At 37.3% G+C, this 18,556-nt stretch overlaps 1 protein-coding gene across 10 annotated transcripts in view; it reads left to right on the top strand.

The window, feature by feature from the left end:
• The window catches only part of Ros1 (ROS proto-oncogene 1, receptor tyrosine kinase), a 128,351-nt gene that overhangs the window by 47,472 nt on the left and 62,323 nt on the right, over positions 1 to 18,556 (top strand). For 9 of the 10 annotated variants that reach the window (XR_012448800.1, XR_012448798.1, XR_012448802.1 and 6 more), the window contains 3 exons: positions 16,605 to 16,822; positions 17,394 to 17,554; positions 17,907 to 18,048. Coding sequence is in view for 4 of the 10 variants with exons in the window: in XM_074075738.1 (XP_073931839.1) it covers positions 16,605 to 16,822; positions 17,394 to 17,554; positions 17,907 to 18,048 (521 nt within the window). In the remaining 6 variants the exon portion in view is untranslated. The remainder of the gene's footprint in view (positions 1 to 16,604; positions 16,823 to 17,393; positions 17,555 to 17,906; positions 18,049 to 18,556) is intronic. The other variant, XM_074075741.1, reaches the window with a different exon arrangement.

Consider the following 18,556-nt stretch of genomic DNA (forward strand, 5'->3'; position numbering starts at 1 on the left):
TTCACCTGAAGTCACTAAAGTCACTCAAGTCACCACAGTCACCACCTGCCCAGTTTATCAAGCTCCTACTTGGCTCTAAGTCTATAGCAGAAACCTGGACTTGGAGCGCTACCTAGTGTCAGAACAACAAAAGTTAACTACAGTTATAGAAACAAACCAAACCAGGCCCTGGGAAAGTTATATATTTGTGAACTCCATCCTTGCCCTTATCAGGGATTCTGTTGGTCTCAGCAAACACTGTCTGGTAGCTTGTTTTGTTTCACTCTGGCATGCAGAACAGCTAAATGGTGGCTTGCAAGATGGAGTTACTCTGGCTAGAATTCAGAGGACTTGTCTTACTGCAATTACTCTGCATGAGAATTCATTTATTCATTCTGGAAATATTTACAAATTATCTACTGTGATGCAGGCATTGTGCTTAAGAGGAAATATGGGTGTGTAAACAACTAATTTCAGTAAAATATGGTAGGTGCTTGATGGAGAGTGCTATGAAGAGAGTACAGAGGGGATACTGAGGAGAATGCTACTTAAGAACACAGGAAATGTATAGATGGGGTCTTATGTTTCTTATCAAAGCAGAGTGCACATTATTGAGTATGGGTAGAAACCATCCTGAGCTATGCTCCCAGTCTTTTTTAAATCAAGCAAACAGTAGTCAGTTAATTGATTGATTAAATTTTCTTTAGTTTGTTTTTAGATAGAGTCTCATGCCTTTGATTTGGACCTTGATCCTCCTATCTATGCCTCCCAAGTAGGTGGAACTATAGATGTGTGCCACAATGCCCAGCACAGTTTCAATAGTTTTCTTGCAGAATACTTGAGTAAGGGACCATTTTTACTAAACAAACCTGATGGTCTCATGAGTTAGGAAGCATTTATTCCCCCTCAATTTTCTGAAAGCATTTGTGTAGAATTGTATCAATTCTCTCTTAAAATTTGATAGCATACACCAGTAAATTCAACTGGGCAGGGTGTCGTCCTAGCTTCTCAGGAGGCAGAGATCAGGAGGATCGTATTTCGAAGCCAGCCATGGCAAATGGTTTGTGAGACCCTATCTTGAAAAAAACCCATCACACACTGGTGGAGTGGCTTAAGGTATAGGCTCTGAGTTCAAACTACAGTACCATACACACACACAAAAATTCAATGGGGCTTGCAATTTTCCTTGTGAAAAATTACCGTAAACTCAGTATCTCTTAAGAATATAGGGCTACTTAGGTTTTTATTTCTTCTTGAGTTAGTTTCAGTAATTCAAGCTTTTGAAGGAGTCTGTCCACTTTGTGCAAGTTGTCAGTTTCATATCTTCTCATTGTCACTATAATATGTGTAGGGTCTGCAGTGACATTCTTTTTATATCTGCTATTGATTCATTTTTTTATTGCTCACTCTTCCTGTTTATTAAATGTATTAACCTTTTTGAAGAATCAACTTCTGGTGTTGATTTTCTGCACTTTGTCTATTTTCCATTTCAGTCATTTTTTTAAACATCATTCTACTCATCAATATTTTGTAATATTGGTATTTAAAGCTGTGAGCTCTTTTTAAGGACTACTTGTATTCCACAAATTTTTTTATGTTGTCTTTCACTATCATTCAGTTCAAAATATTTTCTAATATATATTATTTTTCTTCGATTCATCAGTTTTTAAAATGCACATTGTTTAATTTTGAAGTGTTTAGAGATTTTTAGGTATATTATGATTTTGCATTTTATTTAATACTATTGTGGCCAAAATAATGTGATCTGCTTAATTTCAATCCTTTGACATTTATTGAGGTCATTTTATGTCCTAGAATATGATGTATTATGGTGAACATTCCGTGTGGACTAAGGAAGAATGTTTATTAGGCTTTTGTTTGTTGCAATAGTTTATAAATATCAAGTATTTAAATTGATAATGTTATTAAAATATTTTTATGTGCATGTATTACGTAGTACTGAGAAAGGTGTTAAAAGTCTTTCACTGTGATTATAGATTTGTTTACAATTCTCTGTAGTTCATATATCTCTGTGTTTTGTATTTAGTATATTCATGATCTATTTACTTGATTATATTACCTTTTTATTATTGCAAGATACCCTCATTCATTTATGAGTATTCTTTATCTTAAAGATTACCTTGTCTGATACTAATATAAACAAACCAGCTTTCCCTTGTTTAGCGTTTTCACAGTACCTCTCTTCGTTATTTTAATTTTAATCTCTGTGTCTTTTCATTTATTTACTTATACATTTATTTTTCTCTTTTTATTTTTGTGCTGTGTAGGGGTACATTGTGACATTTACAAATGTTTTTACAATATATCAAATACATCATGCTTGAATTCACTCCTTCCATCATTCTCCTTTATCCTCTCTCATTCCTGGAATATTTTTAACAGGTATCATTTTTCCATTCACATACATGTGTACACAGTATTTGCACCATATTTACCTTCCCACATTCTTTTCCTGCCTCCTTTCCCTTCCCATTGGTACCAACCTCCACCCTCCTGCCTGCAGTACTGTTCTACCTTCCTGTTCTCCAATTTTATAAATGAAAAAAAATGGGCATTTCCTTGTGACGGTTCCATGTATATATAATGTGTTATAACCTGAATTGGTTCATCTCCTCTATTTTTCTTCTTTCTTCTTTAATCCCCTTCTTTGGTGGCTTCAATGGGTTTAAAAATTCTGTATTTGTTCTTGTATAGAGAGTACATCAACCTATTCACCTTCTTAACTTTCTTCTTTTACCCTCCCCCTCACATTAGTGTGACCTCCCATTAATGTGACCTATTTTTCATAATATTGATGTATTTGTTTTAGGTCTGTATTCCATTTATGAGAGAATATATGTGGCCTTTGGCCTTCTGAATCTGGCTAACTTTACTTTAGATGATGTTCTCCAGTTTCCATTCACCTGCAAATGACAAAATTTCATTGTCTGTGACTGAATAAAATTCCATTGTGCATAAATACCACATTTTCTTAATCCATTCATCAGTAGTGGGGGCATCTTGGCTATTTCCATAGCTTGGCTATTGTGAATAACACTGCAATAAACATGGGTGTGCAGGTGCTTTTGTTGAAACCTGACTTACATTCCTTCAGATATATGCCTTGGAGTGGAATTCTAGATCATGTGGCAGTTCTGGTTTTAGTTTAGTTTTTTTTTTGAGGAGCCTCCATACTGTTTTCCACAGTGGTTGTACTAATTTACATTCCTATCAGTAATGTATGAGGTTCCTTTTCTTCCACATTCTTGCTAACATTTGTTGTTGTTTGTGTTCTTGATGGTAGTTATTCCAACTGGAGTAAGGTGGAATCTTAGTGTGGTTTTGATTTGCATTTCCTTTATGGCTAGAGATGGTAAGCATTTTTTCATGTGCTTTTTGGCCATTTGAATTTCTTCTTTTGAAAAAGATCTGTTTAGTTCAGTTGTCCATTTCCTTATTGGTTCATTGATTTTGGGGGAGTTTAGTTTTTTGAGCTCCCTGTATATTCTAGTCTCAGTCCTTTGTCTGATGGTTAGCTGGCAAATATGTTCTTCCACTCTGTGGGTGGTCTCTTCATTTTAGAGACCATTTCTTTTGTTGTGCAGAAGCTTTTTAATTTTATGTAGTCCCTTTTGTCCATCCATTCTCTTAGTTGCTGAGCTGCTGGGGTTCTACGGAGGAAGTCCTTGCCTCTACCTATTGCTTCCAGAGTATTCCCTGCTTTTTCCAGTTCTAACTTCAGAGTTTCAGGTCTGATATTAAGGTCCTTGATCCATTTTGAGTTGATACTAGTACAGGGTGGTAAACATGGATCTAGTTTCAGTTTTCTGCAGGCAGATAACTTTTCCCAGCAACATTTGTTGAAGAGATTATTTTCCATCGTATGTTTCTGGTGCCTTTGTCAAATATAAGGTAGGCACAGCTGTGTGGATTCATATTTGGGTCCTTTGTTCTGTTCCACTGGTATTCATATCTATTTTTGTGTCAGTACCATGCTGTTTTTATTGTTATTGCTTTGTAATATAGTTTGAAGTCAGGTATAGTGATACCTCCAGCATTGCTCTTTTTGCTGAGTATTGCCTTGGCTATTCGCAATCTCTTGTGTTTCCATATAGTGTTAGAGTAGATTTTTCAATCTCTGTGATGAATGTCATTGGGGTTTTGGTGGGAATTGTGTTAAACATATAGATTGCTTTTGGTAGTATAGCCATTTTTACTATGTGGATTCTACCAATCCATGAACATGGGAGATCTTTCCATTTTCTGTAATCTTCCTCGATCTCTTTCTTCAGGGGCTTGTAGTTCTCCTTGTAGAGGTCATTCACATCCTTTGTTAACTTTACTCCTAGGTATTTGATTTTTTTTTTTGAGGCTATGGTAAATGGAATTGTTTTCATATATTCTTTCTCAGTTTGTTCATTGTTGGTGTATAGAAAATCTAATGATTTTTGTAAGTTGATTTTGTATCCTGCCACCTTGCTGTAGCTGTTTATGGTGTCTAGGAGTTTTTTGGTAGAAGTTTTGGGTCTTTAAGATATAGGATCATGTCATCTGCAAAGAGGGATATTTTGACAGTTTCTTTACCTATTTGTATTCCTTTTATTTCTTCCTCTTGCCTAATTGCTCTGGCTAGGAATTCCAGTACTATGTTGAATAGGAGTGGGGAGTGTGGGCACCCTTGTCTCATTCCTGATTTTAGGGGAAATGGTTTCAGGTTTTCTCCATTAAGTATGATGTTGGCTATAGGTTTGTCATATGTAGCCTTTATAATGTTGAGGTACATTCCTTCTATTCCTAGTTTTCTTAGAGCTTTTATCATGAAGTGGTGTTGGATCTTATCAAAGGCTTTTTCTATATCTATTGAGATGATCAAATGGTTTTTGTCTTTTCTTCTATTAATGTGCTGTATTACATTTATAGATTTTCACATGTTGAACCACCCCTGCATCCCTGGGATGAAGCCAAGTTGGTCATGGTGAATGATCTTTCTGATATGTTGTTGAATTCGGTTTGCCATTAGTTTATTGAGAATATTTGCATCGATGTTCTTTAAGGAGATTGGCCTACTGTTCTCCTTTTTGGAGGTGTCTTTGTCTGGTTTTGGGATGAGTATAATACTGGCTTCATAGAATGAGTTAGGCAGTTTTTCTTCCCTTTCTATTTCATGGAAAATTTTAAGGAGAGTTGGTATTAGTTCTACTTTAAAGGTCTGATAGAATTCAGCAGAGAATCCATCAGATCCTGGACTTTTCTTTTTTGGGAGACTATTGCTGCTTCAATTTCATTTTGTGTTATAGATCTATTCAGGTGTTTAATACCCTCTTGGTTCAATTTTGGATGGTCATAGTATCTACAAATTTGTTCATTTCTTCAAGATTTTCAAATTTATTGGAATATAGGTTCTCAAAGTAGTCTCTGATGATTCCCTGGATTTCTGTGGTATTTATTGTTATCTCCCCTTTTTCATTTCTGATTTTACTGATTTGTGTTTCTTCTCTCCTCATTTTAGTCAGATTTGCCAGGAGTCTGTCAATCTTGTTTATTTTTTCAAACAACCAGCTTTTTGTTTTGTTGATTCTTTGTATGCTTTTTTGTTTGTTTGTTTGTTTCTATTTCATTAATTTTGGCCCTTATTTTTTATTATTTCTCTCATTCTGTTTGTTTTGGGTTTTGCTTGTTCTTATTTTTCTAGGAGTTTGAGATGTAGCATTAGGCCATTGATTTGAGATCTTTCTGTCCTTTTAATATATACACTCATGGCTATAAACTTTCCTCTCAGGACTGCTTTTGTTGTGTTCCATAGGTTTCGATAGGTCGTGTTTTCATTTTCATTAACTTTCAGGAATCTTTTAATTTCATCAATGACCCATTGATCATTGGGGAATGTGTTGTTCAGCTTCCAATTGTTTGCATGTTTTCTACTGTTGTTTTTGTTGTTGAGTTCTAGTTTTAATGCATTGTGATCACAAAGAATGTATGGGATTCTTTCTATTTTCTCATATTTGCTGAGGCTTGCTTTGTGCCCTAAGATATGATCAGTTTTGTAGTTGGTTCTGTGGGCTGCTGAGAAGAATGTATATTGTGCAGATGTTGTATGAAATATTCTATAGACATCAGCTAGGTCCATTGGATCTATAGTGTGATTTATTTCTAGAATGTCTTCATAGATTTTTTTTGTTTGGATGACCTATCTATTGGTGATAGGGGGGTATTAAAGTCTCCCAGTACCACTGTGTTGGAGTCTATATGCTTTTAGGTCCTTCAGAGTATGTTTGATGAAATTGGGTGCACTGAAGTTGGGTGTATATAGGTTGATAATTGTTATTTCCTTTTGGTGTATTTCTCCTTTTATTAATATTGAGTGCCCTTCTTTATCTTGTTTGATCAATGTAAGTTTTAAGTCTATTTTGTCTGAGATAAGTATTGCTACTCCTGACACTGGCTTGGTAAATCTTCTTTCAGCCTTTCATCCTAAGCCAGTGCTTGTTTCTGTCAATGAGATGGGTCTCCTGTAAACAACAGATTGTTGGATCTTCCTTTTTAATCCAGTTTGGCAAATGCTGTTTTTTGATAGGGGAATTAAGTTCATTAACATTCAGTGTTAAAATTGATAGGTATTTGGTGATTCCTGTCATTTAATTGTTTTTGTGGTTTAAGGGTTTGATTGTGTGCAGCTGAATCAATGTTACTCTCTGATTACTTGTCTTTTCTTCTCCTGTGGTTTGGTACTGCCTGTCCTCGCATGGTTTTGTTTGCTTTCATTTTCTGTGTGCAGAATTCCTTAGGGAATCTTTTGTAGTGGTGGATTAATGGTCATATATTGTTTTAGTTTCTGCTTATTGTGGAAGACTTTATTGCTCCACCTATTTTGAATGACAGCTTTGCTGGGTAGAGTATCCAAGGGTTGAAGTTATTTTCATTCGGTGCCTGGAATACCTCACTCCATGCCATCTTGCCTTTAAGGTTTCTGTTGAGAAATCTGCTGTTATTTTGATGGGTTTACTTTTATATGTTATTTGTTTTTTCTCTCTTACAGTCTTAAATATTGTTTCTGTAGTCTCTGTACTTGTTGTTTTAATGATAATATGTCATGGGGAAGTTCTATCTTGGTCAAGTCTGTTTGGTGTCCTGGAGGCTTTCTGTACCTGAATGGGCATAGTTTTCTCTAGATTTGGGAAATTTTCTATTATTATTTTATTGAATATATTATGGATCCCTTTTGCTTGCACCTCTTCTCCTTCTTCACTGCCCATGATTCTGAGGTTTGGTCTTTTGATGGAGATGGTCAGTTCTTGCATATTCCTTTCACAGGACTTGAGTTGCTTGACTACTAGCTCTTCAGTTTTTCCTTTAATTTCCATTTTATCTTCAAATTCTGAGATTCTGTCTTCTGCTTGTTCTAGTCTGCTGGAGTGGCCTCCACTGTGTTTTGTGTTTCTGTTTCATTCTTTTTTCTGAGGTTTTCTGTATCATGGGTTACTTCCCTTTAACATTTTCTATTTTTGTCTTTAGTTCATTTATTTCTCTATTTATAGTGTTCTCTGTTTCACTTTGGTGTTTCTTTAGGGCTCCTAGGAGTTCATTTATTTCTCGTATTCTTTATTTTTGGTGTCTTGAAATTTCTTGAGTGCATCTTGTATGTTTTGGTTGACCATGTCTAGTATCATCTTCATGAAATTCTCAGTGATTACTTGCAGGATTTCTTCTTTGAGCATGTTCTTGTGGACATAATTGGGTTCCTTGGTGTCATTTATCTTTGTTTTGTTGGAGTCCAGAACAGGGTATCCTTTTTCTTCATTTCCCTCTGAATCCTGTATTAAAGTATTTTTGGGGGAAGAATGGTTTCCATCCCATTTTCTTCTTCCCATCTCTCCACTTGGTACTGTGCAACCATGCCCTTGATAGGCTAGTTGGTGGTTTAAGTCACCTGTTTTCTTTCCCTTGATTTAATTTGTTTTATGGCTGTATTGGGTTTTTAGCTAAGTGTGTATGTGCTATTTCTGTCCCTGGTCTGGTATAATTCAGCATTAACTAATTCACAAGTTTAATACCCAACCAGTAGTTTATGTGTAGTATAGAAATCCCATGGTGGTAATATCTATAACCAGTAGGAGTTGGGGGGTTAACATTTCTAATGCTAGCTATAGAAATTTGGGGAGTTGGATAGGGTGGCAGTAAAGGTAGAAATGGGAAGTGGGTGGGTGAGTGGGGAAAGCAGTGTATGGGCTGCTGTTTTTGTGTTTCTTGTTTGTGTTTGGGTATATTTCTGTTGTTGTAGAAGAAGGTGTTTGTGTTAGGGATTGGAGGGGTTTGTGGTTGTGTAAAGTTGGCATAGTAGGTTGTTCAGTGGGTGATGAGTGTGAAGGAGGGAGGGGTAGTTTGTTGACAGGTTAGGGAAGTGCGGGAGGGGAAAGTGGGGGCTGGGGGAAGAGAGTGTGTGAGAGGGGGCAGAATAAGTGGGGGCAGATAGGGGAGCAATGGGTTTTAGCACAGGAGAAGGATGGATAGTGAAGGGGGTGAGAGTAGAGATGAGGGGTGATGATGGTTAAGTTGATGGTACAGAAAGATAAAAAGAAAAAAGAAAAAGAAGGATGATAGGAGTAAAAGTAAAAATAGAAAATTCACAATAATAAAAGTAACAACAGTAACAACAAAAACAACAACCAAAAAAAAAAAAAAATCCCAAAGAAATCAACAGGGAGAGATGAACAAACAAACAAGAAACAAAACAAAACAAAACAAATAAACAAAACCCCAGGTTCAGGAACAATAGAATTCCAGTCTTAGTTTAAGTTCTGGTGTTACTGTTCCAGCATCCAGTCCTGGTGTTGGTATTTAGGCAGAAGCTCTGTTGTAGTCTCGCTAGGTGGTTGGGTAGTGTTTTTTCCTTTTGTCTTTTAGCAGCAGCTGCTTGGTCAGCAACTCCCTCAGTGAGGTGTAGCAGTTTAAGTTTTCATGCTGTCCTCAAGTTCGGGAGATCAGCTCTGTAGTCCACTAGCTGTCCTGCTTTGGAGGTGGCTATTCACTGTACTTGTTTACTGGGGTCTTGTTTCTTTGCCTTGTCCCCTTTCTCTGGTGCGAGGTCAGTGATCCATCAGCCGGCCCCCTGCTGTCAATGTGTTGTGATGGTTCACTGTTTTTCAACTTTGCAGAGCCGTTTGACTTTGGGTATTTCTCACTGGCTCAGGAGATGAGCTTTGTGGTCCATTACTTGCCTTACTTAAGGCAATGTCTTATCACCTGCCTGCCGTCAGGTTTCCTGCCTTTCCCAGCCATTTGTTTACTGATAGTTTGCATGGAGATTAGTTCCTTGCCCCTGTCCCCTTCTTTGGTGCTCTTTCAGCAACCCCACTACTCTACTGTGTGCTAGTTTTCAGTTCATTGTTAATTGTTCAGGTTTTTTTTTTTTGCAGGGGAGGGTCAGTCTGCCCAAGGGGCTATGGTGGTTATCCCAGGGGTGGCTTGGGGAATACTGCATGATGCTTGGCACGCACCTATTTGGTCTGCCAAATGTCTCCCAAGCAGGTTTGGAGCTGGAGGTGACGGTAGCAGCAGTGGCAGCTGGTAGTAGCGGCATGCCTCCTGTTTTCCCAGTGTAATGTGTGTGGAGAAGCTTTCTACAGGTAAGGGGTTCAGGGTGTTGAAGTTTTGATTCTCCTTGGTGCTTGATTTCCACCAAGTGTGGCTCCAGAATCTCAGCAAGGTTTTTGAGGCACAGAGCTCACGCTGTCTGTTTCTGCACCCTAGTCACCATCTTGGATTCCTATCGGGTCTTCCTTTTTAATCCAGTTTGCCAATTGATTTCTTTTGTTTGGGGGAGTTGAGGCCACTAACACTAAGTGTTAATATTTACAGGCATGTGGTGATTCTTGCCATTTGATTGTTTTTGTTGTTTAAGGGTTTGTTTATGTGTAACTAATTCTATGTTACTCTGATTACTTGTCTGCTCATCTGTTGAGATTTAATAATTCCCATCCTTTCTTGGCTATGTTTGTCTTTATCTTCTGTGTGTAGGATTCCTTTCAGAATCTTTTGTAGTGGTGGTTTAGTGATCATGTATTGTTTTAGCTTCTTTTTATTGTGTAAGATTCTTATTCCTCCTTCAATTTTGTATAATAGCTTTGCTGGGTAGAGTACCTTAGTATCTTCTAGTGCTCAAAATACCTCACTCCATGCCTTTCTTGATTTTAAGGTTTTGGTTGAGAAATCTGTTGTTATTTTGATGGGTTTACCTTTATATGTTTTTTTGACTGTTCTTTCTTACAGCTTTCAATATTTTTTCCTTGTTCTCTGCACTAATTATTTTAACTATAATACACTTTGGGGAGCTTCTGTTTTGGTCATGTCTGTTTGGTGTCCTGGAGAGTTCCTGTACCTGGATGGGCATCTCTTTCTCAAGATTTGAGATGTTTTCTGCTATTATTTTGTTAAATCTATTTCTTATGCCTTTGGCTTGCCTCTCTTCTCCTTTGATGCCCATGATTCACAGGTATTTTCCTTTGATGGAATTGCAGAGTTCTTGTGTATTCCTTTCACAGCTCTTGAGTCTTTTGTCTAAGGATTCTTTTGCTTTTTCTTTAATATATATTTTGTCTTAAAGTCCTGAAATTCTGTCTTCTACTTGTTCCAGTCTGCTGGAATGGCTTTCAACTGTATTTTTTATTTGACTTAAGAAAATTTTATTTCCAGGATTTCTGTTTGGTTATTTTTTTCTGAGATGTTCCATATCTTTGTTAAATCCCTCTTTCATATCTTGTGATGTCTTCTTTATTTCATTTATCTCTTTTTTTAAAAAAAATAACCTCCTTAGTTTCATTTTGGAGTTTGTGGAAAACCTCTTTGAGTTCATTTAGTTGTTTCTGTGCTGATGGAGTGGCTCAAATAGTAAGAGTGCCTGCCTAGTTGTTTTTATGTCTTCTTTGGGGAGCAGATTATAGCCTATGAGAACTGGACACAACCAAAGTGAGATGCTTTTACCTGTAGGTGGAGATAGGCACAGCCCCTGGGCCATGAAACAGGGAAAGGCAGAACAGCTGCATCTCCTAAGTTGTGTTCAGAGAAGCAGGAACACAGGTTTCTCCTGTTACAATGTCACACCCCTCCTCATGACTCCACCCTGTTAGCTGCTATAAGGGACCCCTGAAGGAGGAAGAGGAACTTTTGGCTTTGCCTTTTGGGGCTTTACTTTAGGCTTTGGATTTTTTGCTTTGAGGGCCTTTTTGCCTTTGAATATTGGGAAGAAGCTTTTATTTTGGGTATTTTGTTGTGGGAAGCTTTTGGAAGGGAAGAGAATTATTGAAGGGAAATACTGCTGAATGGAAAAGAATTGTTAAAGAGAAAATGCTAAAGGAAAAATGCTAAAGAGGGGTTGACAGAAAGTCTGCACCTAGAACTTTAACAGGCTTCAGAAAGCAAAGCGGAGAAAGAACTGCACACATAGGCCTTAGGAAAGCTAAAGCTAAAGAAAAGCCAAAGAGAACATGGAACAGTGCACAGCGCAAGTGAGACCTTAAGAGTTATGTATATGAAGCTTTTAGGCATGGCTGCTGGCTTGCAAGTTTGAGCACAGAGGCTTTGAGAGAGCTAAAGAGAGATTGGACAGTGCAAGCCTGGGGGCAAAAGACTTTAAGAGCAATTAAGCTAAGATAGGCTAAGAGCAAACATGGGACATAGCGAGCCTAAGGAAAGAGGTTTTAAGCAAGGTTTTAAAGAAAGCTTTAGAAGCAAAGTTTCAAAGAACTGCAAAGAGTAAGGCCATAAAGAATCAAAATAGAAAAAAGAAGCCATGAGGGTTGTGAATCTCCAGCCGAGTGTACAACACACACCTGACACCAATTTTCTGTCTGTCTGTCTATCCTGTCTCTTCTAAAATCTCCAGCCACCCCCAGTTAAGCCCAGTTAGGTTCAGTAATATCCAAGGAGTGAGAGAGAGAACCTCACTAGAGCAAAGGAGGGAGCACAAGAAACAGCACCCCCTCCAGTTTTCTTGAGTTTTTTTATCCTTGTTCTCTTGGGAGTCATTGAATTGTTTTTGTATTCCCTCTTTAAGCTCATTGAACATTCTTATTATCATTCTTCTGATGTCAGTAACTGGGGATTCATCCCCTTTACTTTCCACCAAATCCTCTATAATGTTATTGTTAGTCTTTTGAGGAGTCATATTCCCCTGCCTTCTTTTTCTCCCCATGTTTCTATTTTTTTGCTTTGCTTGTGTGTTGTTGATTAGTTAGTTGGGAGTATTAATCACCTGTTATCTTTTTCTTGACTTACTTTCTATGCTCTGACTAGCTTAGTTATTAACTAGGTTGTTGTAATATTTCTGTTCCCTGACCTGGAGGTATAACTTAGCAATGACAAATTCACAGAGTTAATGTTACATCAGTTATTTACATAATATATAAAACCCCCTTGGTGATATTAACTATAAATAGCAGGTATTGGGGAGATTACAGTTGTTTGGATAGAGACAGATACTTAGGTAATTAAAAAGATGACACTAGAAGGAGGGGTTGTGCAAGGGGGAGAAGAGGTAGGAAGTGCAGGGACTACAGGGTAATAAGGCCCTAATGTGTGTAAGGTGTAGTTCACTTATTATGGGGGAGAAGGCTATTGTCAGGGATTGTGGAGGGATTGGAAGGATGGAGGTAACTTGATATAATAGACTATTCAGTGAGTGGTGAGTTTGGAGGAGGTAGGGACAGTGGAGGGAAAGAGCCAAGGGGGAGGAGAGGAAGATAAGGAGAAGAAAGGAAGAGAGGGAAGAAGAAAAGAGAAGAAAAAATGGGGGGAGAGAAAGGAAAGTAGAACAAGGGAGGGCTAAGCAATTGATATTTGGACAGAATGGAAGAGGAAGATATGTAACAACAAATTAAAAAATTAATTAAAAAATACTAAAGAACACACACACACACACACACACACACGCACACACCCATTCTTCTTACTGCAGAGAAGAATGGATTTAATGGATGTTCTGGGCTCTTTCCTCTGATTTCAAATCCAGATACTCACAGGGCTTTCTCTGTGTCTCTGCCCCTTCTTCACGTTGGTATGTTGGGCTGTGTGGTAATGGATGTTTCCCCTCCCTATTGGACAGCTTTGGGGTGATCCACTCAGGGTGATTGAGCCCAGGCTTTCCTGGAGGGATGGGCCAGCTGGTGCAGGTGTATTCATAGGTAAAGAAAATTAAGTCCAGAGATATGCATGCATTTAGCCAATGTCACATGGTTAACTAGAGAGAATGTCAAGAAGAGATCAGTGATGAGATCAGCTTTATGCTGTCATTCATCATATTCTGCATCTAAGAACTGTAATTGAGTCTTCCATCAAATTGCTTTTCCCTCTCCTATGTTCAGCCATCCTCTTAATTGTGTAAAGGAATAAAGCTATGACATTTCTGACCTAGAGGTTGAAAGGGGTGCATCTGTCACAAAAATTCAGATATATTTAGTTATGTCAGGACAGATAATACTGCTTCAAAAGAGCCTACTTCTTTGCTGTTCCCCTGCCTGAACTACTACCTTAACCTAGTTCCCCTGGCTAATTCACATTCAGTCAGCATAGTTTAGCTTAAAGATTGCTCTGTAAGGAAGGCTTTCTCTGGCTGTCAGACTTGGTTAGATTTCCTTGTAAAGGAACTCACTTTACTTTTCTTTTTGCAGTCTATCTGTTGGCTTAGTTATTTGCTCATGGTCTGCCTCTCTGGTTGGGCTGAATATTCAATGAAGGCAGTGATTGTATTTATCTTATTTACCACTGTATACCTAATGGTTCACTCATAACATTTATTGAATGAACCAACTTTCAATAGAGTAACCTTGGCTGATCTCCACACATATCTCATACTCATGAAAGAGTTTATGGTACAAACACTGTGTTATGATTTTTTGGTTAAGTTTTGATGCAAGTCTAGCTTTACATGTTGATGATTGAAGTATTTCAAGTACTAACCTCCTGAGATGAGGAGATCATATTGAACTTATGTAGAATACAGAGATAAGAATTTTTGGCCCAACCAAGATGTGCAGATGATTTTCATGTGAGGGAGGGGTCCTCAGCTCAAAATAAGAAGCAATTGCAGCTAGGGATGGTATCCAGAACTTGCCCCTCAGGGAAATCTTCCATCCTGGAGACAGTTTTAGGAGTGCTGAAACACATAGCCATCCCTATGAGCAAGCCTGATGAACACCTTCACATGGTTAAAGCAGTAGCTCTAGGGTGGTCTAGTAGGGCCAGACCTCTCAAACCAAGTGCATCCTGCTGGGTGAATGCCTTTCCATCTGGAATTTGGCTTTGTATGTCTTATAAGGTCACTGGAAAGAAGTAGAAATAACAAAATATAAAATAGGACAAGTGGGTAAAAGTCCAAAGTCCTCATAGTTTAGTAGAAATGAATAAATAGCATCTTATTAGAAAAAGGACTAGAATATTTATTGGTAAATAAACCTTTTCTCTGTAAGATTCATAATTCTCAACTATGCTGCTTTCAGGTAGTTTTCATTTTCTTAAGGATGTATTCTGGAATTCTCAAAATGAAAGTTTTATTTATTTTGATTTTAAATGCCATACTTTATACTTTTCTAATGAGAAGAATGTTAATACTTCAAAATGATTTATAGAAATAATTAAAAAATTAAATCAATCCCCTAAAATGTTATGAATCAGTGAGGTAATTTTTATAGCATACTAGACAACAGACATAACTTTAGAAACATGTTTAAAGTAAAAATCACTATAAAATTTCCTTCAATTGAGAAAAAAAACTCTACAAGTGTTTTTAAATAGTAGTCTGTTTATTTGAATTCCTTAATCTGAAAAGAAGCATAGTGACTGAGGTATAGAAGCTGATAAACATCAGTGACACAACAGTTGTGACTAGGATAAAGCAAGGACAAACAGGCTAGATTAATGGGTGGGAAAAATAAGATCACTAACCAAATGTAGGAGAGAAACTGGGCACCAGTGGCTCATGTCTGTAATCCTAGCTACTTGGAAGGCTGAGATTGGAAGGATTGTGGTTCAAGGCCAGTATGGGCAAAAATCAATGAAGACCTATCTTAATGAATGGCATGTGCCTATCATCCTAGCTACAGTGGGAAGCTTAAAATAGGAGGATTGTGGTCCAGATTGGCCTGGGCAAAAAGCGAGACTCTTATCTCCAAGAGGACCAGAGCAGAAAGCACTGGGGGCATGGCTCAAGTGATAGAGTGCCTGCCTAACAAGCATGGAGCCAATTTCAAACCCTCATACCACTCCCTTTACCCTCACAAAAAAAGGTAGGAGAGAGGAATGGCTCAGTGAAGGGAAACTATTCAATAGACAAACTCTATCTTTTGAATAGGTTTTCGCTACTTATCTTGTTATGCCTGGCTGTTCATGATAGAGTGGTGGGAGTCATGGAATTGCTTCATTAATCCATCTTTTTATTTCATTTTTTTTCTGACACAAGGTCTTACTATGTATCCCTGATGGCCCTTGAACTCAAGTTCCTCCAGCCTCAGACCCCTGAGGGTTGGGATTATAGGTGTGTGCCACCACACCCAGCCCATCTTTTAATTTCTTGAGAAAGCCATGATGAAATGAGATAAGCTTCATCTATATGCAAAATTTTTGGTACTGTTATATCCACATTTTACAGATAGTTAAATGAAAGGTTAAATTATTTGCTGAAAGTTTCATGTTTGATTAGACTGGAGCTCCATCTGCCTCTGAAGTATCTCCTCCACTGCAAATTCATTCATGTGGGCATGTGGACATGCCTTCTTGGTGTCATGTGAACTGCGTTAAATGTGAGGTAGTTTCTTGGGTAGAGTGGAAGAGTGTCCACCCACACTAGTGTCAGAGTTTATGACAAATTCTGCGAGTGCCAGAGCTATTCTGTGTCTCTACAAAAGGAGTTATCATGGCTACCACATTTAGGAAAAATTGTCCTTGTCAGTTTGAGGTGAATGCTCACAAATTCTTGGTCTTCTGGTATCTCCCTTTTTCACATACCTCAGACATATAGGCTTTCCTCTTCTGAAGATAAAATTATAACAGAATTCCAACTAACTTGCTATCTCCAGCACTGGGCTACTTTTGTTGTTTTTGGTTGGTTTCAAAGCCCTTCTGCCTTACATCTATACACTCTTGGTGAGACTTTTGTACAGATGGCAAATTTATACGTGTGTATTTTTTTTTTGCTGGTTTCATTTCTAGATGGTAACCTTATTTCTGAGTCTCAGACATACCTTGCTTTATGTCTTTCTTCTAGCAATGCAAGGGTTATAGGAGCACATGTAATAAAGCAAAGATATTATCTCTATGCTAATGAGGTAGTGAGAATTCAGGTTGGGACTTCTATGTAGAGTACTATCCAAATCAAAAATGTTTGTTAAAAGCTGCAACCTGTGTATAATCTTGCTATTGCCTTATCACACTGACAACAAAAACCTATAGACCATTTGTTACTTGAAGAAAAATATTAAAAAGTCAATTTAATATGGAACTAAAATATTGACAATTGTTGCAAATTATTTTCTCTTTTTTTCATACACAAAAATGCACATACATACAAGCACATAGCCTCACCAGTGCCAACCCTTCCCCCACTCTAAATGCAAGCACTAACTGGTATTATGTTTTAGCAGTGCTGGAGATGTCACCATCACAGAATTTGCAGCCTGGAGCACTTCCGAAATTTCTCAGAATGCATTGATGTACTATAGTGGTCGACTCTTCTGGATCAATGGTTTTAGGATTATCACAGCTCAGGAAATAGGTCAGAGAACCGGTGTGTCTGTTTCTGAACCAGTCAAATTTAATCAGTTCACAATTATTCAGACATCCCTCAAACCTCTGCCAGGTACAATATTTTATTCTTGCCTATCCCTTCCGCCCACACCTTTTGTTAAATAAATGTTTCAGTTGAGCATTTTTTAATGAATCATGTTAAAAGAATAAAAAGGTATTGTTGTTTTATATGTACTTAGTTTAATTTTAACCTAAACTTATAGCCTAAAAAGTTGGAAAAGGATGATTGCCTTGCAGTTTTATGAGCATATATTAGTTGTACAGGGGGGTTTCATTGTGACATTTACATATGTGCTTATGATGTATCTTAATTAGATTCACCCTCTTATCATTCTCCCTTATGCCCCCTTCCCTCTTAAAACAATTTTGACAGGTTTTATTGTTCAATTTTCATAAACATACACATAGGATTTTTTTTTTTTTTTGAGATAGGTTCTCTATGTAGCTGGGGCTGGCCTGGAACTCACAATGTAGCCAGGCTGGCCTTGAACTCATGATCCTACTGCCTCTGCAGTGCTGGGAAACTTTTGATTTAGTACTAATGACAAGCAATTTCTATTGATTTTCCATGATTCCATGCTGATTGATAATCCTAAACCCTCTTTTTTTCTTCCATCCCATAGGGAACTTTTCCTCTCCCCCTAAAGTTATCCCAGATTCTGTTCAAGAGTCTTCATTTAGGATTGAAGGAAATACTTCAAGTTTCCAAGTTCTATGGAATGCTCCCCCTGCTGTGGACTGGGGTATAGTTTTCTACAGTGTGGAATTTAGTGCTCATTCTAAGGTATGGTATTGGTTCAAGTAGCATTTCCCAAACAGACTGTACCATTTGTACACACTGATTTTACTTTGTCCATTAGCCATGCTCATCTCCTTTGTTCTCTTATAGCATTTGGTTATAAAAGTCATTCCTGTTCTGTGGACATCAACGTCTCTGAACTCTTTGTGTAAACTGCTAAGCTGGATACACTTTAACTGGACTATCAAGTAAAACACAGGAATTACCAAAATTAGCATTTCCAAAATTACAAGTGTTGATTTCATGTGAACCAAAGTTTGGAGATTTTAGTTATTTAAGAATGAATAATTTTATAATTCTTCTTCTGTGAAAATGATGTTTCGTGTTTATATTTCAGTTCCTGGCTACTGAACAACATTTACCTGTATTTACTGTGGAAGGGCTGGAGCCCTATGCCTTATTTAATCTTTCTGTCACTCCTTACACTTACTGGGGAAAGGGTCCCAAAACATCTCTATCACTTCGAGCACCTGAAACAGGTACAGGGGTAAACATTTCTCTCTAAAAAAAAAAAAAAAAAACGAAGCAAATCTTACTTTTCATGATCTGGAATAGTTAATAATATTTAAAAATAACTTTTAGCTTTGTAGATGTGTTTAGATTCAATACTCTTTCAATGGATTTTGGAGATTAAAATAGCATCATTAAAATAAACCTGCACAATTTATTCCAAAAGAATGTTTAAAAGATTTCTTAGAGATTGTTTCACTTGATTATAGTAATATTAAAGGTGCAGATACATATTTTAGGTAATTTGTGAACTATTTCATAAGGAGAATATGCATTGAAAACCAGAGATAATTTCTTGGAAGGCAGGTATTAACAAAGATGGTAACTCAGGGTTTTATGTGAGTGAATAACTGATGTGTAAATTTTATGGTTTTTTTGTAAATGTATTTTAAAAAGACTAGTAGCCATATCTTTACATGTGTACATCACTTTAAAGTATGCAAAGCACATTTATATGTATCACAGCTTTATTAAACA

This window comes from Castor canadensis, chromosome 1 (assembly GCF_047511655.1).
Source record: "Castor canadensis chromosome 1, mCasCan1.hap1v2, whole genome shotgun sequence".
Classification (NCBI taxonomy): Eukaryota; Metazoa; Chordata; class Mammalia; order Rodentia; family Castoridae; genus Castor; species Castor canadensis.